The 19,779-nt window shown below is 31.7% G+C and overlaps 1 protein-coding gene across 1 annotated transcript; it reads left to right on the plus strand.

The window, feature by feature from the left end:
• The first annotated feature begins 14,252 nt into the window (after nt 1–14,252).
• LOC111037351 (casein kinase I-like) lies at nt 14,253–18,224 on the plus strand. The gene is made up of 6 exons (XM_022319880.1): nt 14,253–14,358; nt 14,485–14,589; nt 15,402–15,571; nt 17,072–17,324; nt 17,781–17,948; nt 18,043–18,224. Exons 1-6 carry the CDS (start codon nt 14,253–14,255, stop codon nt 18,222–18,224), a joined length of 984 nt encoding a protein of 327 aa, XP_022175572.1.
• The last annotated feature ends 1,555 nt before the right edge of the window (nt 18,225–19,779 follow it).

Genomic DNA, 19,779 nt, shown 5'->3' on the forward strand with positions numbered 1-19,779 from the left:
CGCAAATTAGCAGCTTTCAACAGTCATTACACAACGGCGCACAGACACGCACAGAGTACACAGACCCATGCATACTATTATATGCCCCGGAGCGTCGTCTCCAAAACAATCGACCAACATGAAAATGCGCGTGCGTGCCCGTAGACCTAAAATGGCCGACTTTATTAAATACTATTATTATTATGTGCAGTGTGCACACTTTACATACAATATACATATATATTATCGTTGTATACTTTTATACGTGTTATACGGATAGACAGGTAGCCACAGATACGGCAGCGGTCAAGTGAGTGTTTATGTATAATATAACCACAGTAGAATGTGTATAATATAATATAATATATATATATCTGGTTGAAATTATTTTCGATTTGGGTCAAATCAATGGGATAAGTTATTATATTTCTGAAAAACGTAATTTTAATACGCACTAATCACATTTATTTCATTTCTAATATTCTAGTTTAAATTTAATTGCTCGATTAAATACTTAATTTATAGGTAATGAAGTACCTACCTCCTTATTTTAAATATATAGGTAATCGAATAACTAATATTATAATATAATGAATCAAAAAAAAAATAACAACAATTAACTTATTAAATATGTATGATGTATAAGATAGAAACAAAAGAAATATCATTATTGTCAGTTATAATAAATTCAAATAATAAAACCATACATTTTAAAAAAACCTGGAATTTGTGGAGGGGGGTATGCCAAGAGACTAAAAAGTAAAACCATTTTTTAAGACTATTATCGATATTATCAACATTTTAACAACTCAGTAAGTCAAGAACTACTCGTTCAATTATTTTTGAATTAATTAGGTACATCAATATTTAAGAAAAAAATAACTTACAATAAAAAAGAGGGTTCTAATTTAAAAAACAGAAGTTGTATATACACAGGTCACTCCTCCAGTAGCACAAAAAAAATTGAAGAATATGGAATAATGGTCTTTGAGTACATCTAAAAATTCCAAAATATCAGTAATTAAGGGAAAACGGGAGTTAACGCTAAACATGCTTGGTAAATCACACTGTATATAAGTAATATGATAGTATAATATTGTCGTTCTCTTGGAATATTTTTGATAAAATTCACTACACGTGTACTCGAGTTAGAAAAAGAAAAGCGTTTTATAAATATGTGAAAACGTACCTATATAAGTACCAATAAAAGTAAAGAATAATGCCCTCGCAAAATTTAGAAGAATTATAAAATTGAAGGACTATACATTGAAATATTTTAGAAAAATTAGTCAATTGTATAGTGACCTCCTCCAATATTAAACCAGGCCCTGGTCCTATAAGGTACTATTTTTAAAAAATATTTTTAAACCGCATCCACACGGTAATAAGGTACCGAAATACGATATTTAAAGATAATATGTAACATAATAAGATACGGATAGATAATAAACTATAGTATACTATTATTTGGAAAAATCAGTTTTTTTGATTTCGATTAAATTGACATTAAATTTGTTTAATTTGAAGCAACAAAAAAAATCACAAATTTTCAGATAATATCATTTCCTTTTAATTCTTATCAATTTTCGTAATTAATCAAAAGTGAACTAATATTATAATAGATAATTGCATTATTCTTTACAGATTAAGTCACTGCAACGTAGTGTAAAATTGAGTTGAGCAAAATAATGATATTATCGACATAAGCCTTTCTTGAGGTAAAGTTCAGCGTTTAATATTTTAATGTTTATTTGACAGGTTAAAAAAAAGAATATGAAAATCGCCAATTGCATTACGCCATTACGGCACCTATAACAATATTTCTTTAGCTTGGTCGTATACATAGTGTAAGAACTAGAAACAGCAACCTATATATAAATATATTTTATATTATATAGTCACTTAAACGTAAACACCAGCTATATGACCTAAAAAAAACATGTTTGAATGTATGTATCTTTACAGTTGTTATTCAATTGGAATAATAAAAAAAACTGTATACAACTTGTTTTGTCATTCATAATAATGGTTAATAAGATATTTAAAAAAAAAATCATTGTTATTTATTTTCTAATCATCATATTTAATGATTAATTAAAAAATATTATATATATTTACGCTTATATACCATTACCATCTATGCCACCTAATATCTATGATGAAACAAGATGCAAATCGTCATATTTATGGTAAGTTATAAATATAGTCTGCAGATATATATAGCAATACGCCAATACTGAATACGTACAGGTACCCGGTGTCTATATACATAAATGTATATACTATAACGATGCAACTATATAAAAAACGACTTTGAGCAGCTTATCAACCAAAACTATAAGACTTCCTTGCACATATTTTTAGGCTCTTCCAGTATGTATAGACGAGTAGAGTATAATATTATTGTTCTTCCAATAATATATTATGTTGTTTTCTTGTCTTCGAAAATGTCATTACATTATAATTTATAAGATATTATAATAATAAATAATATTAATGCTTAAAATGTTTTGGGTAATAGATTATCTATAGAATGGAAATTTACACAAAATCCATCTCAAAGACTTTTTTAAATATTTTGAATTCTTGCCAAAATCTCTCTGGAAAATGGTCAAAATATTATATATCGATGACAAAATTTTTATTACAAGACCTCGCGTCATTTTTTAAAATGCTACCTCAGTGACCCATATATACCTCCGTCAACCTCTATTATGTTTAAATGAAAAAACCACCACTAATTCAAACTTTGTTCGTCCATTATAAAATTAAATAGGTACCTACACTAAACTTTTTCACTATTATAAAAGTATGTTGCAGAAGCGAGCAATTTCCAAGGAAAATTTTTTGACATTATAATATTAAATAGTTACCTACACTAAACTTTTTCACGACAAAAAAATTCACAATTTGAAACTCATTCTGTTTATTATTAACTCAATTAATTTAATACAAATGCAGCATGGTTCTCTAGAAAGTTGAAACACGGATAGTGATATTTTCGCTTACTTCAAACAATTCAATAATACTTGTCATTTATGTATTTAGTATTATGTTTATGTATAAGTATAATTAAATATGTATTTTATATAGGTATCATTACATTACTTTATATGTACTCCTATATACATATATTATATAGGACATAAGTATTGAAAATGTTTGTTTTTACTATAACCATGTACCTGTATTATTATTATTTCTTTATTTCTTAAAAAACAAGAATACTTAACCCCATTGAGACTCTCATATGAGTTTCCAGGATAGTATATATTATTATAATAATCGATAATCGTGAAAATCAATGACTTTTTTTATAGAAAAACGCATTCACGCGCATATAACATTTAACAATAAAAAATTGGACCAGATACATACTATATATATAACATAATGCATCGTTCGAACACAATATAGCTGTAAAAATAACAATAATGATGATGATTGTTATGCTATAACCGTTCTATTTATTTTGTCCTTTCGCTACATCGCACTATTGTGCCCTCCCCTGCAGCTCGGTCACACTTCTTCATATCAAACGAACGGTTATATACATATATATAATATTATCTGCCAGTTGGGGTAGTTCTAAAACGATTAGCGTCACGTCCACACCCATCATAGCGTTATATTAGAATAATACACACATACACCCCATACACCCACACAGCATATTCGTGTGTGTGTGTGTGTATATATATATATATTATAACGACCGGTGAATTCCCATGAGGACGTGGCAGGCCGTCGGCGAAGACAACGACGAATCCCACAAGTACAAGGCCAATTACACGTTTACCTATATATATATATATATATATATGTACGCGTTTATGGCATCGGGCGACGTATACTCTTTTTATATGATTTGCAGGCGGGTTTCGCCCCTCCGGGATCGATCGGGTGTACGAATTCGCTACTGCTGCAGACTCGCGCGGAAACCCGACCCCGACGACTCACTACTATATATATTATATAATATAATGTAATATATTATGACGATAATGTGCGGCTATAACGTTCCGACGTCGAGGTCCGTATAAACGGACATTGTATAATATACTGCTGCAGGGGTGTGTGTGTGCGGGCGTGTGTTTAATGCAATAAAATCGTCAACGCAATGTCCTCTCGTCGCCGCGGCGCGAAGCCAATCGTCCGGTTGACGGATCTCTATATATGGAATAAAATAATAATATTATACAAAACGAATGTGTGACGTGACGCGGTCGTCCCCCGCGCGTATTAGGCGTATTTATATTCGGCGAATTCAATTGAAATCAAACAAAAAAAAACTCTTGTCCGATCGACAGCCTCGCAAACTATTTTTATTATATAAAATAATATTTAATACACCGCCCAATACCGCGGTAACTATATACATCAAGTCTAAACTGCATGTTTAATATTTAACGAACCGCGTGAACATGCGCGCCGCACATCATCTCCAGTTTCAGGCAGATTCACCCTCTCCTACTCACCGCCCACAAACCAAACACCAGCCGCAATAGTCGTATATATAATTATAGAATATACCGCTGAAGTGGACAACTAGACAGCTTCTTTTTTTTTCGAGAGAGAGAGAGGGAGACTTTCTCTGACCGCCTTATAGTGATAACACACTTATTTCTTGTATATTACCTACGGTATTAGTATCATCAATATATAATCGCCGTAATAATCTAAATAAATAATTTACGTATAATCTATCGAAAATAACATTTTCATAATATAATCTTCAACGTGAACTTATAATAAAGAATGTAACATATAGGTATTATCAATATAGTAATCTGTTAAATTATTATTTATTATGCTTCAAAAATTTAGATAAATGCTTGAGTATTTTATATTGTTTTAAAATTAAAATGTCTTAACAAATCTTAAATAAATATAGGCTTATAATATTTTATCTTCTATGTACTGACATTAATAAATCTTAAATAAGCATATGACTTTAATCTGAGTTGTCATTATTACCAGAATTGATTGACTTTTTAATTAAATGTACATTGGCACCTAATGTAAAAGTAAATTTATTATGTTTTAAATGTGGTTTTGATACAACATTTTAGCAAACAGAAATTAAAACCATTTGGTATTTTTGACAAAATTTCAGTAAGTATATCGACGTTTTGTACGGTTCAAGAAAAGCGCCGATATCATTTATTTCATTACAGTCCAAACATAAAGATAATAAATTAATTATTCTTCGCAAAGCTGAATCTTCACAAAGTTTAAAGTTGTATTCAAATATATGTAGGTACACGAGAATATTATATATTAAGTATACACAATAGTATAATACAGTATGTAGCTTTATACAACAATAATATAGTCTTCGTTGGAATAACGAAAAGAGAAAAAGGTTATTTTTCTGAGAGATTTTAAACTGTTTATATAATATATATTATATAATATATACGACGCATTGTCGAAACGGGCGCAGACGGTTTGATAATTCTGAAATGCTGCTGTTTAACATTCAATTTGCATTTGATTTGCGTCCAACCCTCAGGGACGCGCCTCGGGGCATCGGTCAAATTAATGTCTGAATACATCAGTTTATATAAACGTTCATAAAACGCCGGATTAAAGGGTTAGGATAAAAGGTGCCTTTTTCAAGTACGACACGGGGCGTGCACGCTCGTGCACTATAATATACTGTTTCAGCTATATATACAAGTACAACACTGTACTCTGCTCCCCGAGATTATAATCGTCCATGTGTTTGGTCATATATGTAGTGAAAACATCGTTTTCCAACATAATATTTCATTATGTGTACGTAAAATATATAATATAACGAAAACATATTATAGTGTACACGTCGCGAGCGTATAGAAAAGGGTTCCACTAAATCAATCAGTCCGCGGCCAGAGCGCACAGCACTGCTGCTGACGACATTGTCCAGGCTGGATAGAATAATATAATATTTATACGAACAATAATGTACTATAAAAAGCTTATACAGCTGAAATGTGACGGTAAACCGATACGATCGAGTGTTATTGAATCACATAATGGACTCCGGTTTTCCGTCGATCCAAATAATATACCAATGCAGTACAATCGCAGTGACACGTGCGAACAATAATATAATAATATATAAGTGAGCGTAAAATATGTATGTTTTTGCATCGAAACAAAAAATACAGTTGTCTAAAAATTCGTGGTAATTGACAAATATACTGAACATAGAGCAATTATGTGTACCTATAAAATAACGTTTAGAATCGAATACCCACAAAATAATATACCAAACCCAACAAATCGTTCTGACGACGATGTCGTTCAACTTCACTGTAGAAAAGATGCTTACACGCTTGCCAGAAAACCGTGACAAAGACACCTGTCTAAATAATGTCTTAAGAAACATTAATCTCCTATATAAGTCAACCACCCTAAAAAAAATTAAAAAAGAAACCACGGTTGGTCTAGCTGACATCATAAGTTATGTTTATATTTAAACTGCGTAAGACTAAACGATGGTATTTTGAGATTCAATAAAAAGAAGGGAGAAAAAGAGAACAGTAAAAATCTTACCCAGTCAAGAGGCAAAACAAACACGTGGTTAAAAAATATATTTTTGTATATCTTGCATTAGGTATGAACTACAGTGTGACTGAAGGAAGCGTTACTTTCCTAAAAGGTATATAGCTGTAGAGATATTTTATTAAAGCCTATACCTACAATAATAATATAATGACGAGACATTTTGAGAGAATGTGCAATATAAAAACATTATTTGTATAGCATATAGAATATAGTATTATATAATTTATATATGCTATTTCGGGTCAGTGGTGGTTTTAGGGGTGACGATGATGTGAACTGTAGCTATAACCCCTCACACATCCAGACCTTTATAGATGTGTTAATACGTAGGTAGTGACTCTAATAACCATTATATCAAATTTTATTATAAATAAAAATTAGGTATTTCATAAATATAAGTATTAGGTGTTTTAAAGTACATCAAGCTCCTCGCATGTACCAGAAAAAGTGAGATTTATATATAAATCTATGCGTATCTATAGTGTGCAATAATGCAATGTACCTACATATTAATATTATATTATATACCACAAAAATTGTATTCGTCCTCACCCCTCTTTTGAAGGACCCACCTATACTGGAGGCTTAGCTATTGCAAACATATATAAGTACGTCATGATTACATTCATACATCATAAAAAATAAAAGATTTATTCTGATAAGTCTTGATCATAATATTTAGGGCCAAGTCGAACTCCGGCGCAAGTAAAAAATATATGCCGAATATAACCGCGAGGTTCACCCGCTGTTTCCCCTGCAATATATTTATGTGGAACTGCAATAAGAACCCATACAAATATTAGGTGTAAATAATAACGTGGATTTCCACATGCATCTATGTGTGTATGTATGTTATATGTATGTATGTGCGTGTGTGCGTGTGTGCGTGTGTGCGTGTGTGCGTGTGTCAGTGTGTGTGTAGATTAAGTTATAGGTTTATTATGCAGACAAAAAGTAGTACACCGGTCGGGAAGACGAAGCGAAATATAAATGGAAAGAATGAAAGAAAGAAAAAAAACAATGAACGTGTTGTCAAATTAAACGCGTATACACCGCCGACACCGCCGCCACACTACCCCCGCGGAGACTCGATGCGGCCAAAGAGAACTGAGGTGTCGGCAATAGAATAAGACTTTATACGTATATATAATATATACAAGTAAGTACGCATAATATTATATACATACATATAATATATATATATATATATATATATGGGTACGGGCGCGCGCGAGTTTCCGTCCATTTTGTGTCGGCGAATTTGTGCACTATCATCGTGTTATTGCTTGTGCTTTGGTATTCTGGTTACAAAGGGAAACGCCGGCTCTTGGCACTTTACAATATAATTACAGGCCACCGCCGCCGCCGCCTCAACGGTCCTGGTCCGACACTCTATTTCGGATACTTTTTTTTTACGCGCGTATTATAATACTCTGTGTATACGCGCACCTCCCCTCACCATCACCACGAACACTATTATATATATTACGTTCTCCACGGATCTGTATAGTTGTGTACCGACGCTTTTATTTTATTATTATTATTTGATATATATTTTTTTTCTATTATTATTTCATCCGCCTTACACGCGCATATATAGCTACACCTTGTTTGCCTTTCAATCAAACACATGAAATCGTCCGACACATCACAAACGACGACGACTCTTTCGTTATACCAAGCCGCCGCCGCCGCCGTCGAAACGCTACACACACGCGTATTATATTATATAGTCACATCACATCTATATATCATCATTATTATAATATGTATATATACTAATTCAGTATATACACAATACACACATGGACATATATGATTGAAGCAGCAGCAGTACACCTCTTTTTATATACATAATATTATATATATATGTATATGGGTATAGGCACTCGTAGTCGTATATTATTATTTTTTTTATTACGTAGGTACCTTATATTATATGTACATGCGTATACAGCACGATGGCGTTACAACAAACGTCCCGTCATTTCAATAATAATCTATTTATATTCATAAGTCATCGTTTTTTAGTGTTTTAATGTGCGGCGTCCGCCACAGACTGCAGCGGCAGCGGCGGCGCTCCAAATGTCTCGTGTGATGACGTGCTTTGCCGCCGAGCGTTATAGCTGCAGGTACAAATTGTTTGACCGAAATCCGACACGGACACACACCGCCAACGGACATACAATAGAGGTACTATGCAATAATATACGTGTGTCGTCGTTATTTTCAATTGTAGTTTTTTTGTCGTTCCGTTAAAATAACCCCATCATAACAATCACTCGTTCGTTCGACAACTGCAACTAAACACACAACGTAGTGTATTACCTAATGCATTTCGATGAATATAGGCACAATAACTAGACACAATGTATAATAAGGAGTGAGGACAGAATTATATAATCTGGCACGGAACTTCAATTTCTTTGTCGCCCCTTAACTAGTAGATAATAATATTATATTATACAGAAATTTAAATATCATAAGTGTTTTGCCAAATTAATTTTTGAAATAAAGACAATTTGGGTTTTTTGGTAAGCGAACATTTTACAGAAATTTTAAAAGTGCACAACAGGCGAGAAATCAAGTACATTGTATCGATGTTTTTGTAAAATAAAATTTACTACAGATAGAAACGTACAATAAATTGAAAACAAATTATTTAACTTGTACCTAAAAATACCTTCAAAGTTTAACATGGCCAAATAAATAATAATATAGAATGTAATATGAGAAATAAGTTTGTTATTTATTAGTTTTAGGTCGTTAATATAAAAAAATCTTAATCCATAATATTCTATAATATTCCTAATAATTATGTAAACCTAATATACACATTACCCTATGAGCGTCCCCGTGGTAGGGCAATACTCGTGACCACATTATATATAGCAAATTTAAAAATAATTTGTCATATAGGTAGGTAGTAGGTACACCAAATCTTATCTTATCGTAGCTGGAGTGCTCGTTTGTTAATAAATCTTTAATCACTCCACGATAATATAGTACCTACAATTTATATTTTAGTTTATTTAATAAGGTTATAGTCGAAAGTATAGTAATAAACTAATAAGTAAGTAAATCATACATACGAACATCAAGTCAGCGGAAGTAAAACGGGACCCGGTATCTAGATTACTGATTAGTATGTAAGAACGAAGGGTGGACGTTAACTGTAAGGCGCATTGTGCAGTGAATTGGATTGTTTGAACCGTAATTAATGACGCTCATATTGGGATAGCAGAAGTGGTGGTAGAGCTGATCAGACGTGGAGAGACTCGAAAGTTAACGAGAGAAAGTGTCGTAGGTGCGTCGGCAGAACCATCGATGAGGTTTTGGAGGAACTTCAAGTTAATGTCAACTCTTCTATCGGCTAGATAGACCAAGATAGTAGAGAACTGGAGATAATAGTCATGCAACAAGTGAGGGATATTCCAAGCAAAGGTAAGTTACTAAGACATAATAGAGAGCCTTCGACGGAGAGGTAATCAAAGTCAGACGATATTCGCTTTGCGAACCTGGTTACCATGTGTCTTATAACTTATATACGTCGTCTTATAATCGAATATTATTATTAATATAATACAGCTGGTACTAGATAGCCGATAAATTAGTCATTTTATCTAAGCTTTATACAATTTATGATGGACGATCGAATTAATTCAGTATAGCTACTCTCAGTACCAGATCAACAGTTCCAACACAGTTATTATAAAATAATATAGTTATAGCCGGTTTAAGAAGACTAGGTAGTATTTTTTATCAGTATATTATATTATTAATACGTGGTGAATGTCAGCTGTCACCTGCTAATACTTATAATAATTACAATACATTTGTAGTTAATACTATAAACGAAAAACGTTTAAAAAAACTAAAGGAGCTCAGCAGCCCCTCCACTAGTTGCAGCTATATGGATTACGATTACGATTACGACAGTGATGATTCGAAAATGTCTTGTTAACTACTGTTTCTATATTATATTTAAAGACAGATTTGGCTACATACCGACTGCAGGAATTCCGACATAATATTATTTACATATAGAAGACAATGTCTTAACTCTACAAGTACCGGTGATCGCCATTCGAATCGAATCCAAACCGTCGGACAGTTTTTACGACGTCGGCGGATAAAAACGCAATGAGATAAATAATTGCTTGGGAAAAGTTGCTCGAGTTCGCTTTGTTTTCGTAAACGCCTGTATATTTAGAAATGATTAAAAGTCCAATACAACGACGTTGTTCTCCACGTGAAACGTAGTTAATGAATACATATTGTAAAGAGTAAAGACAGTCTTTTGTCTCGCCGGAGACGGGCTGCAGCTCTCTTTTATATATACCAACCTACCCATATATACAATATAGAGTGATCAAAATTTCATGTCACAGCAATTTTCTTGTATAAACATATTACGCAAAATAGTAAAAAAACGTACCATAAAATCAAAACGGGATAACAACACAATAATTTTCAGCATCACTCTAGAACTTGTTTTTCAATGTCAGTGTGTGTACTCACTACTCATGTGATATATGTATATAGTAATAGTGGAATTATAAGTGTTTCATCACATTTTGATTTTTGATCCTATAAATAAATCATGCTCTATATTTTGTACGCTTATATTATAATAATGAAAAAATCGCTGTAACAGTAAAACACGAAATTCGGATCGTATCTATACGTATTACACGAGGGGTATACACTACACCAGACAGCGTGTAATTTAATATAACAGTGCATCATAAAAGCTCGGTCGGGAAAAACGTTCAAGGTGGATGAAAACGACAAGAATAACCACCGTGAGCTAAAAAATAAGAGTAAAATAAGAACTACAAAGCGTATAGCTAAAATTTGTTACATGTATATATTATACTCGCAGGGTGTAGCGGAGCGCGCTGCACTGTATATGTGTATTGTTATTATTATTTATTTATTATAAATTCACTGGATAGGCCAGTTGTATACATTATAAAACGTACACAACATAATACTTACAGATATGGAAATAATATTAAATAATTATACAGTTAAAGATTAACAAAAGATAAAATTTAATTTAAAGAATGGGTATTTATAGGAGTAAGTTATCGAGCCTCGTTGGTATCAATTTCAAAATGCGCAAGACGAGCTAATTGTACATAAATAGTTAGTAGCACGAAAAATGAGAGAATTTTTGTAAATTGACTGTATCTATAATATGTCTAGAACATCCACTTTCCCACTGATCAGTTTACATATAATAATATAGGAAATAAGAATACTAAAAAGTTAGCCTGGATTTTCGCATTATTCGGTGTACCTAAATGTATTCATTTTATTATGTGTGTATACTGTATAATATATGTGTGTCATCGCCGTCTTCTTACACGTAATGCGTATGCACTTGACTCGCCGGAAGGTTGTTTCCATTGATGTATCTCTCCTCCGCCGAGCTCTCTTTCTGCATCTGCCTCTCCCTCTCGCCGATTCTTCTTGCCAACATCAGTGTACACACCATCCCGGCGTCGAACAAAAGACTACACACGCCGATTATACGGTCGGCGAAGTCGCTTTTAAAGGCCACGGCGCGGCGCGCGTATATAGACACAACGGTCGCGATAATTGTTTCCGGCGTTTGGAACACTCGCGCGCGCCGCGTATATAACGATGATGTTTAGCGAGGAAACATACGGACGCGGCCGCCCAGAAAAGGGGAACGATAACGTCTCCTGCCCGAATGCACGCACACATGCACGTCACACGTAGTTGTCGTGTAAATCGTAAGCGTTGGACTGGTGTGGGTGCGACGGGGATTCGCCTTTTCAAATGCTTATAATATGTACACGTTTTAAATTTCTTTTTCGATCGATCGCATATCGAACGTCAAAGTGAACTCCCGGTGATTCAACCGTGTACAGTTACCCGTATGTAGAGATTTATTATATTGTTATGTGTGTTTGAGTGAGTGCATGCATATTGTGTTGTAATAACTATCTAAATTAATTTTTTTTTCAATTGAGAACCAACCTGTTTTTACTGAAAAATAATAGCCCTTTAACGTGTTAAAAAAAATATAATATGTCATGCACCTAATATTGAATCTGGTATTCATTATCTTCAGACAATTCGCGCAAGTTATAAAAGCATGTTGTTAGATTAATATTATTTATTAAAAAGCCCAAATAAATAATTATAGCCTCCATATCTTCCCAACCTATTATTGTGGGCCTATATTATCCATATTTAGACTATGGTACACTAACTAAGAACTATTCGTTCAAATTTCGATTTGGATACATCAAAGTTATAAAAATATTATAGTTTACTCATAAAATATGTAAAAACCAGATTAATATGAATTTAATTAACGCAGTAACGTACCTGCTATAGACCAAACGATATCTAATAACATTATAAGCGATTAATACATGACTATATATATCGAATCTAGGACGTACGTTTCGCCCCCGATACTGCAGACGTCCCCCCCGAACAGGACAAAATCTGAACGGAAAAAAAATATATTTCAACAATTTCAATAAATTCACTATTATAAATATTAAAAATATTAAACACTATACAAGTACAAATTATAAATACTTAAATAAATATGATATAATTAAATAATACAAGTAAGCCAAAACGTAATTAACTTTTTATTCTGGTAATATAGTTCACAGAAATTAAAAAATTTTAAATATCATCATTTGAAAAACTTTTACATAATTTTTTTAACCTGTCTTCTTTATCTAAATTATTACGAAATGCTCCTACTCTATAATTTAAAATATCTATTGAGGCACTAGAGTTACTCATCTGTAGATCTTCAATAAAAACGTGAATGATGATAGTCAATAGATATGATAATTGTATATTTCGGGTAAAATCATAGAACCTATTTTCCAACCTATTATATTTATCCGATTCATGTTTAAAAATATATATGTATTGATTCAGCTGGGAAATCTCTGTCCGGGGGGAAATGTCCAGTACCGCTAAAAAGGGAACCGTCCCAATACCATATAGGTACTATAGATACATCGTATAATAATTTATACTTATTGATCGAATTGTTTTCAATGAACAACAAAATATTTAACGTTTAAAAGTTATGCCAGCAGGCCAGCATAGTTATTTATGTTTAAAAACAAAAAATCACGTTTTTATAAATGGTTTTGTTTTTTTACGTATTGCAAGTTTAAAAACTTTGTAATTTATTTCGGTCAATATCGGCAACCCTGGACGTATTTTGAATTTAAACTATTGTTGTTATACCTATATAATCTATAATATAGGTCATATATGTATTATTTCAGGCTTTTGAGAATATCAGGTAAAACTTATTAAAAAATGAAAACACAAAAACTTAAGTAATCAAAAGAATTTTTTTCTTCGTTTAAAAAGTACAACATAAAATTAAATATTTAAATACTGTTGACTACGTTCCGTGTATTTTATTTTCTAGCTAATATTTTTTCTCCGTTTACACGTAAATAATAATATCAATAAAAAAATATCTTAGAATCCGATCTGTATAAACACGGTATGCACGTTCCTATCCGTCTCATTACATAATTATTTAAAACGTATATAGGTATAGGTCCGTTGTCATAGCATGCAATATGTGATTAAAAAAATTGTATGACAAAAAATATATATTCATATGTTATATTAAAATTAAAATAATAGAAACTAATTCATCATAGTTCTACCACGGCGTAATATTAAAACGAATGGACACTGATGGTTGTATGCAACTCGACGGTGGTTTACGAGGTAAATTCGTGTTCAACGTTAAGAATGTTATCGGAAGTGGAAAATTTGGAACAGTCATCAGAGGTCAGTAATACATAGATCTCCACCACGATCGGGTCGGCGGATTTTGTTAGTTGAAAATTACGTCTTGACTTACATTTAACAATATAACAATATTGTAATATTATACTATTGTATGTTCAACGACAGGAAGAAATATGTATACGTTTGAAGAGGTTGCCATCAAAATTGAACCTATTCGATCTATGCATTTGCTTAAAGAAAAACAATGTTATAAGATGCTCAATGCCAATAGTAAATTTTTATTTTATTTCATATTTTTAGATTTTATACCTAATAGTATATATTTCAAAATTACAATATATTGAATTTAACAATAATAATAGAAGTTTAAGCGGTAACATTTTTTATTATACTTTATATAGGTTTGATATAGGTAGCAATTTAGATAACACGTTAAAAAAGTTATTAAAAAACAAATAATTTATTTCAATAACTTTCAAAATTATGTTTCACTTATTGTGGTTTCTAGTTCTGTATGTCATTAATAATTCACTAGAGCGAAAACATTAATATTGTAGCTATCGATAACAACAATAATAATTGATCAAACTTCGAGTTAGTTACCTACCAGTAGAGATCAGAGTAACATAAAGATCAATCGAAGCTTTTTAAACTGAACGTTTAAATTTTACAGTAGGTGCCTATTACATATAATCAAGATAAACAAACAAATTGAAACTTTCAACTGTATAAAACTAATAATAGACTTTGAAGTTCCAAACTTATAAATTCGAATACTGATTACTGGTAGAAATATAAATACGAATATAGAACGATTTAAGATAAGTATACAAGCAGAGTATCAAGAGTGTAATGATTGGACTATGGGAGTTGTATATTATTTGAACCTATTTATATACCAACTTAGTGTTTTCTTTAATGGTAGGTATACGCGTTCGTGAAAATTCAAATTTGAATATTTTTATATTTGTGTAAGTACGTCTTTAAATTTATACGCTTATTTGCTTGTCCGATTCGTATAATATAAGTAACCTACGGTTTTTATTTTTTTTATGTATAATATTATTGTTGCTCGGTTTCAGTAAATGATCATACTATCGAAGGATTACTAGAAATCTATTATTCTGGAAATATAGGAGTGGAATATGTAGGCATGGCTATGGAGTTGTTGGGTCCGTCGTTGGCCGAGCTTTTAACGCTTTGCGGGAACAAATTGTCACTAAAAACCGTCCTGATGATCGCTATTCAAATGGTGGGTACCCATGTAATATAATATACGCCGACGGACGATGACGTTTATAAAGTATAAACACCATCTACATCACATTGCAATGTTATAATTAAACACATCTCATCGGTTCGTATACATGATAATACAATAATCTGCTATGACATATTATGCCACCGCCATCGTCGGTTGTCCAATATCAATTATTATAATATACCTATTACCTACCGATAGACGTTATCATTACTGCGTGCACTGTACAATACTGGGTGATATCATTATTAAAGTAAGGCGCTCATTATGTTGACGGTATGTATAGGATCGAACGGTTCGAACTTATTACGTAATAAAATATAATTTAAGCCGACAAATTGTTCGATATGTTTAGGATATAGGACATAGCTTATGTGTTTATATATATACACATATATAAATAATATATCATGTACATTTCAAAAGAAAATTTGGGGTGTAATTTGGTGGCCACATAATATAATTGCTATAAGCGGTATAGACTGATTATTACACTGACTAATAATTTTCATTATACCTATGTATAATATATAACAGACCTGGTTAAAATGAAGGCCTCTAATTACGATGTATCTGCAGCTATATTCATTAAGCTTCTATACGTCGTCAACCATATAAAATATCGATTAAATCCTCGTACAAAAATGAGCATATTTTTGATGATCGCCACTCATCAAATTGTTTTTTTATGGGTTTTAGATACCAATAGGTTGGCTTAACATAAAATAGTATATTTAAATATATACAGGGTGCATATTATATTCAACAAGCATGCTCAATTTCCACCACCCTATTTTTCTTCTTCAACAATTAAGTTCTTCAAAATCTGATTATTGGAATTTTTAAATACTATTAAAAATTATATAATCAAGTCCATGAGTTTTTCGTAATATTTAAAGTATGATGATACAAATTACTGTTTTTCAAATGAGAACCTTGCTTTTTTCTGTATATTAGTTAGTGGATAATTTTTGGAATATGTTTATGTAGATATACGTAATTCAAAATTTGAATGAATAGCTACCCTTTTATCACAATGTTTATACTAGGTAAGGATAATAGTCCTTAAAAACGGTTTTACGAAAATCTAAAATAGATGATTTAATATTAGATATTTAGATATAGTATATTATATTATACTTGGGTCTTGGACCATTTTTAAAAATTATACGTTGGTACATCGATAGATTTATTTCAGTTACTAAAACTTTTAAATCACCATATCCCGCATATTATTTAAACCCAAAATAAATTAGACTTACAATATATAAAACGGGGGTTATAATTTTAAAAACAGAAGTTTGCATTATTAAAGAAAAAAGAGGTGTCATGCTTAGTGAATCATTCTGTATATAATGCATGGTGTATTGGTGTCCGGTGGGGATGATTTTTCGACCACAGGTACACGGCCCGCAACCTAACTTAACTAAATGTTTGATAGTAGGTATAATCGACACAGTATAATATTAAAAATTTGAGATCGTTTCACAGCTATCCAGGATCGAATACGTCCATCATTGCAAACTTATTCACAGAGACCTTAAGCCAGAAAACATATTAATTGGACGACCTAGGCAGACGTTGCCATTCAGGGAGTCGGAGGAGGGCACAATATACTTGATCGACTTTGGAATGGCCAAACCGTACATTGACAGAGTCACCAAAAATCACATTCCGTACAACATAGAAGTCGGCCTATTTGGAACCTATCAATTCATGAGCGCTAACAGTAATTTAAGTATAGGTAAAAAGCGAAGTGTATGAGTGTTGGGCGCATATTATATTATAAATCTATAATATTAATGTAATATAATGATACAATCAAAATTTCTTACACATGAACCTGAAAATATTTATTATGCTTCCTATGAACGTTAAAGCTGTAATCCTCTTAAGACTTTTAAAAACAAATATTAATTTGGCCACTTAAAGGACAAAATATAAATATTTCAAACGATACGCATTTCAACCCATTGTTTGCATAAAATAAGTATTTAAATGTATTATTATTTTTATCCGCGCAATAAGTAACGGTAAAAGAGAAGTTATTGATTACATTATAAATTATAAAAAAAACTGCAATAAAATTTTACCACTGCAATTTTAATTAGTGCAACTAAGCATTCTAATATTAATTAACCTACTACTTATCTATAATCTATAAAATATGACAACTTATATATGCCTAAACCATGTGCAGAACAAAGTCGCAGAGACGATTTGGAGTCCCTTGGATACGTTCTACTGTACTTGGTCAACGGCACGTTACCTTGGATGAAATACTTCGAGGACGGCTATGTTGATGTGAAAAACTGCGGTGATATGAAAAAAAAAATAGCAACGAAAACTCTGTGTGCTGATTTACCGGGTAGGAGACACAATATAGTATATAAATTATCTCATATTCTCATATAAGTTTATCTTAACGACGTGAATACTGATAATTTTTTTTTTATCAATAGAAGAGTTTGCCAAATATTTTGATAACGTAAAAAAATTGGAATTCTTCGAAACTCCGGACTACGACGAGTTGATAGATCTGTTTCAAACCATTTACAAACGCGAAAAATTTCCTGATGACAATTTATTCGATTGGTCCACTAGCATAAATGATAATAAGAATACACAGTCCCATAAAATATAGTCGCAATATGTCTTAACTATAGATTCATATTGTCATATACTCATATTGATATTAACTAAATATAAAATAAACGAATGGTTTCGTCCAAACTATCGAGATTCTAGGTATTCTAGGTAGGTACTTAGCATTTAATTAATTATATGCTTATGTGAACGAAAATATGATATAAGTATATACAGCTAAAACAAAAACAATACTGGAAAACGCGAAATGCATATTCCAAATCGTTTCCATCGTAATAATAGAACTGCAATTATATTGTATCCTAATTCACCACCACAAACAAATAATTGAATGTCATTATAATATCTGTATCACCTTCATTAAATTGACCTACAGTCCCCAGATTAAACGATTTTAAACACCATAAAATACTATAATAGTGCTGGGACGATGAAAACCAATTTCTATAAATAGTCGATCGTTTAATCAGACAATGTGTTCATCTGGTCGACGAATCAATCACCAACTTGTATTAATATACCGTGTTATTGTAGTAGGTACCTACCGTAATGTATTATACTATTGTGTATATAGTTATAAATTGTATAAGTACACCACACAATTGCTAGGAACAACCCTGCTTCATTTCACTCCACTCCAAAACCTACACTGAACTTGAAATGCTCATAATGATATTGTGCTTAAAAATAAGAAATCGAAACTAGGTTATATATACCGATACCCATGTTTATTGACGACAGGGAAAATCAATGAATCCCGTTAATTTAATGTATTTGAGTATAAATATATTAACCTTGTACATCACTAAGTATTCTTTTAGACTTGTATGATATTGATGTGACTACTGACTACATATAGGATATAGCATTTATCACATGTATGCATATCGCATTACCCTGAACCGGACCCCCTGCAGTCGTTGTCCTTCTCTGAGAAAACCTATTAAAATTATCAAAATTACCACAAGTGTACAATGTATTATATACAGGATGATTCACCAAGCATGCTCAACCACATTTTTTTGTTTAATAATTAATTTATCCAAATTTAGATTTTTAGAATTTTTAAATATACCTACCAGTCCTACCCACTCCATAGCTTAAATTTAAGACCATATTTTTAAATTTTTTAGATTTTTTGTACTACTTAAAGAGGGTCTTGAGGCGATATGACTTCTGTTTTTCAAATAAGAACCCCCTCCTTTTTAACAATAAAATAACTAGGTTTATGTACCTAATTCAAAATGTATTTGAGTAGTTTTTCAGTGATTAAAATGTTTTTATCAATAATAGTCGATAGTAATCCATACAATTTTTCTTACAAAAGTATAAAAAAGATGTAATATCGGATCTAGTATGTACCTATTATACTTGGGCCATTTTATAATTCAAATTTCTATAACGCCAGTAGGCGTAAGCCCCTGCATATTTTCCAAACCCCTTATAACTATCCTATATAATGACCTAAAATTATCATTAGTACACCAAGTTAAATAACTCAAATTATTCTAATTTTGATTTTGATACGTCAAAATTATCCGCTAAATAATTTACAGTAGTAAAGGGGGGTTATCATTTCAAAAACAGGAGTG

The sequence above is a fragment of the Myzus persicae genome, unplaced genomic scaffold, assembly GCF_001856785.1.
Source record: "Myzus persicae strain clone G006 unplaced genomic scaffold, MPER_G0061.0, whole genome shotgun sequence".
NCBI classification, from domain to species: domain Eukaryota; kingdom Metazoa; phylum Arthropoda; class Insecta; order Hemiptera; family Aphididae; genus Myzus; species Myzus persicae.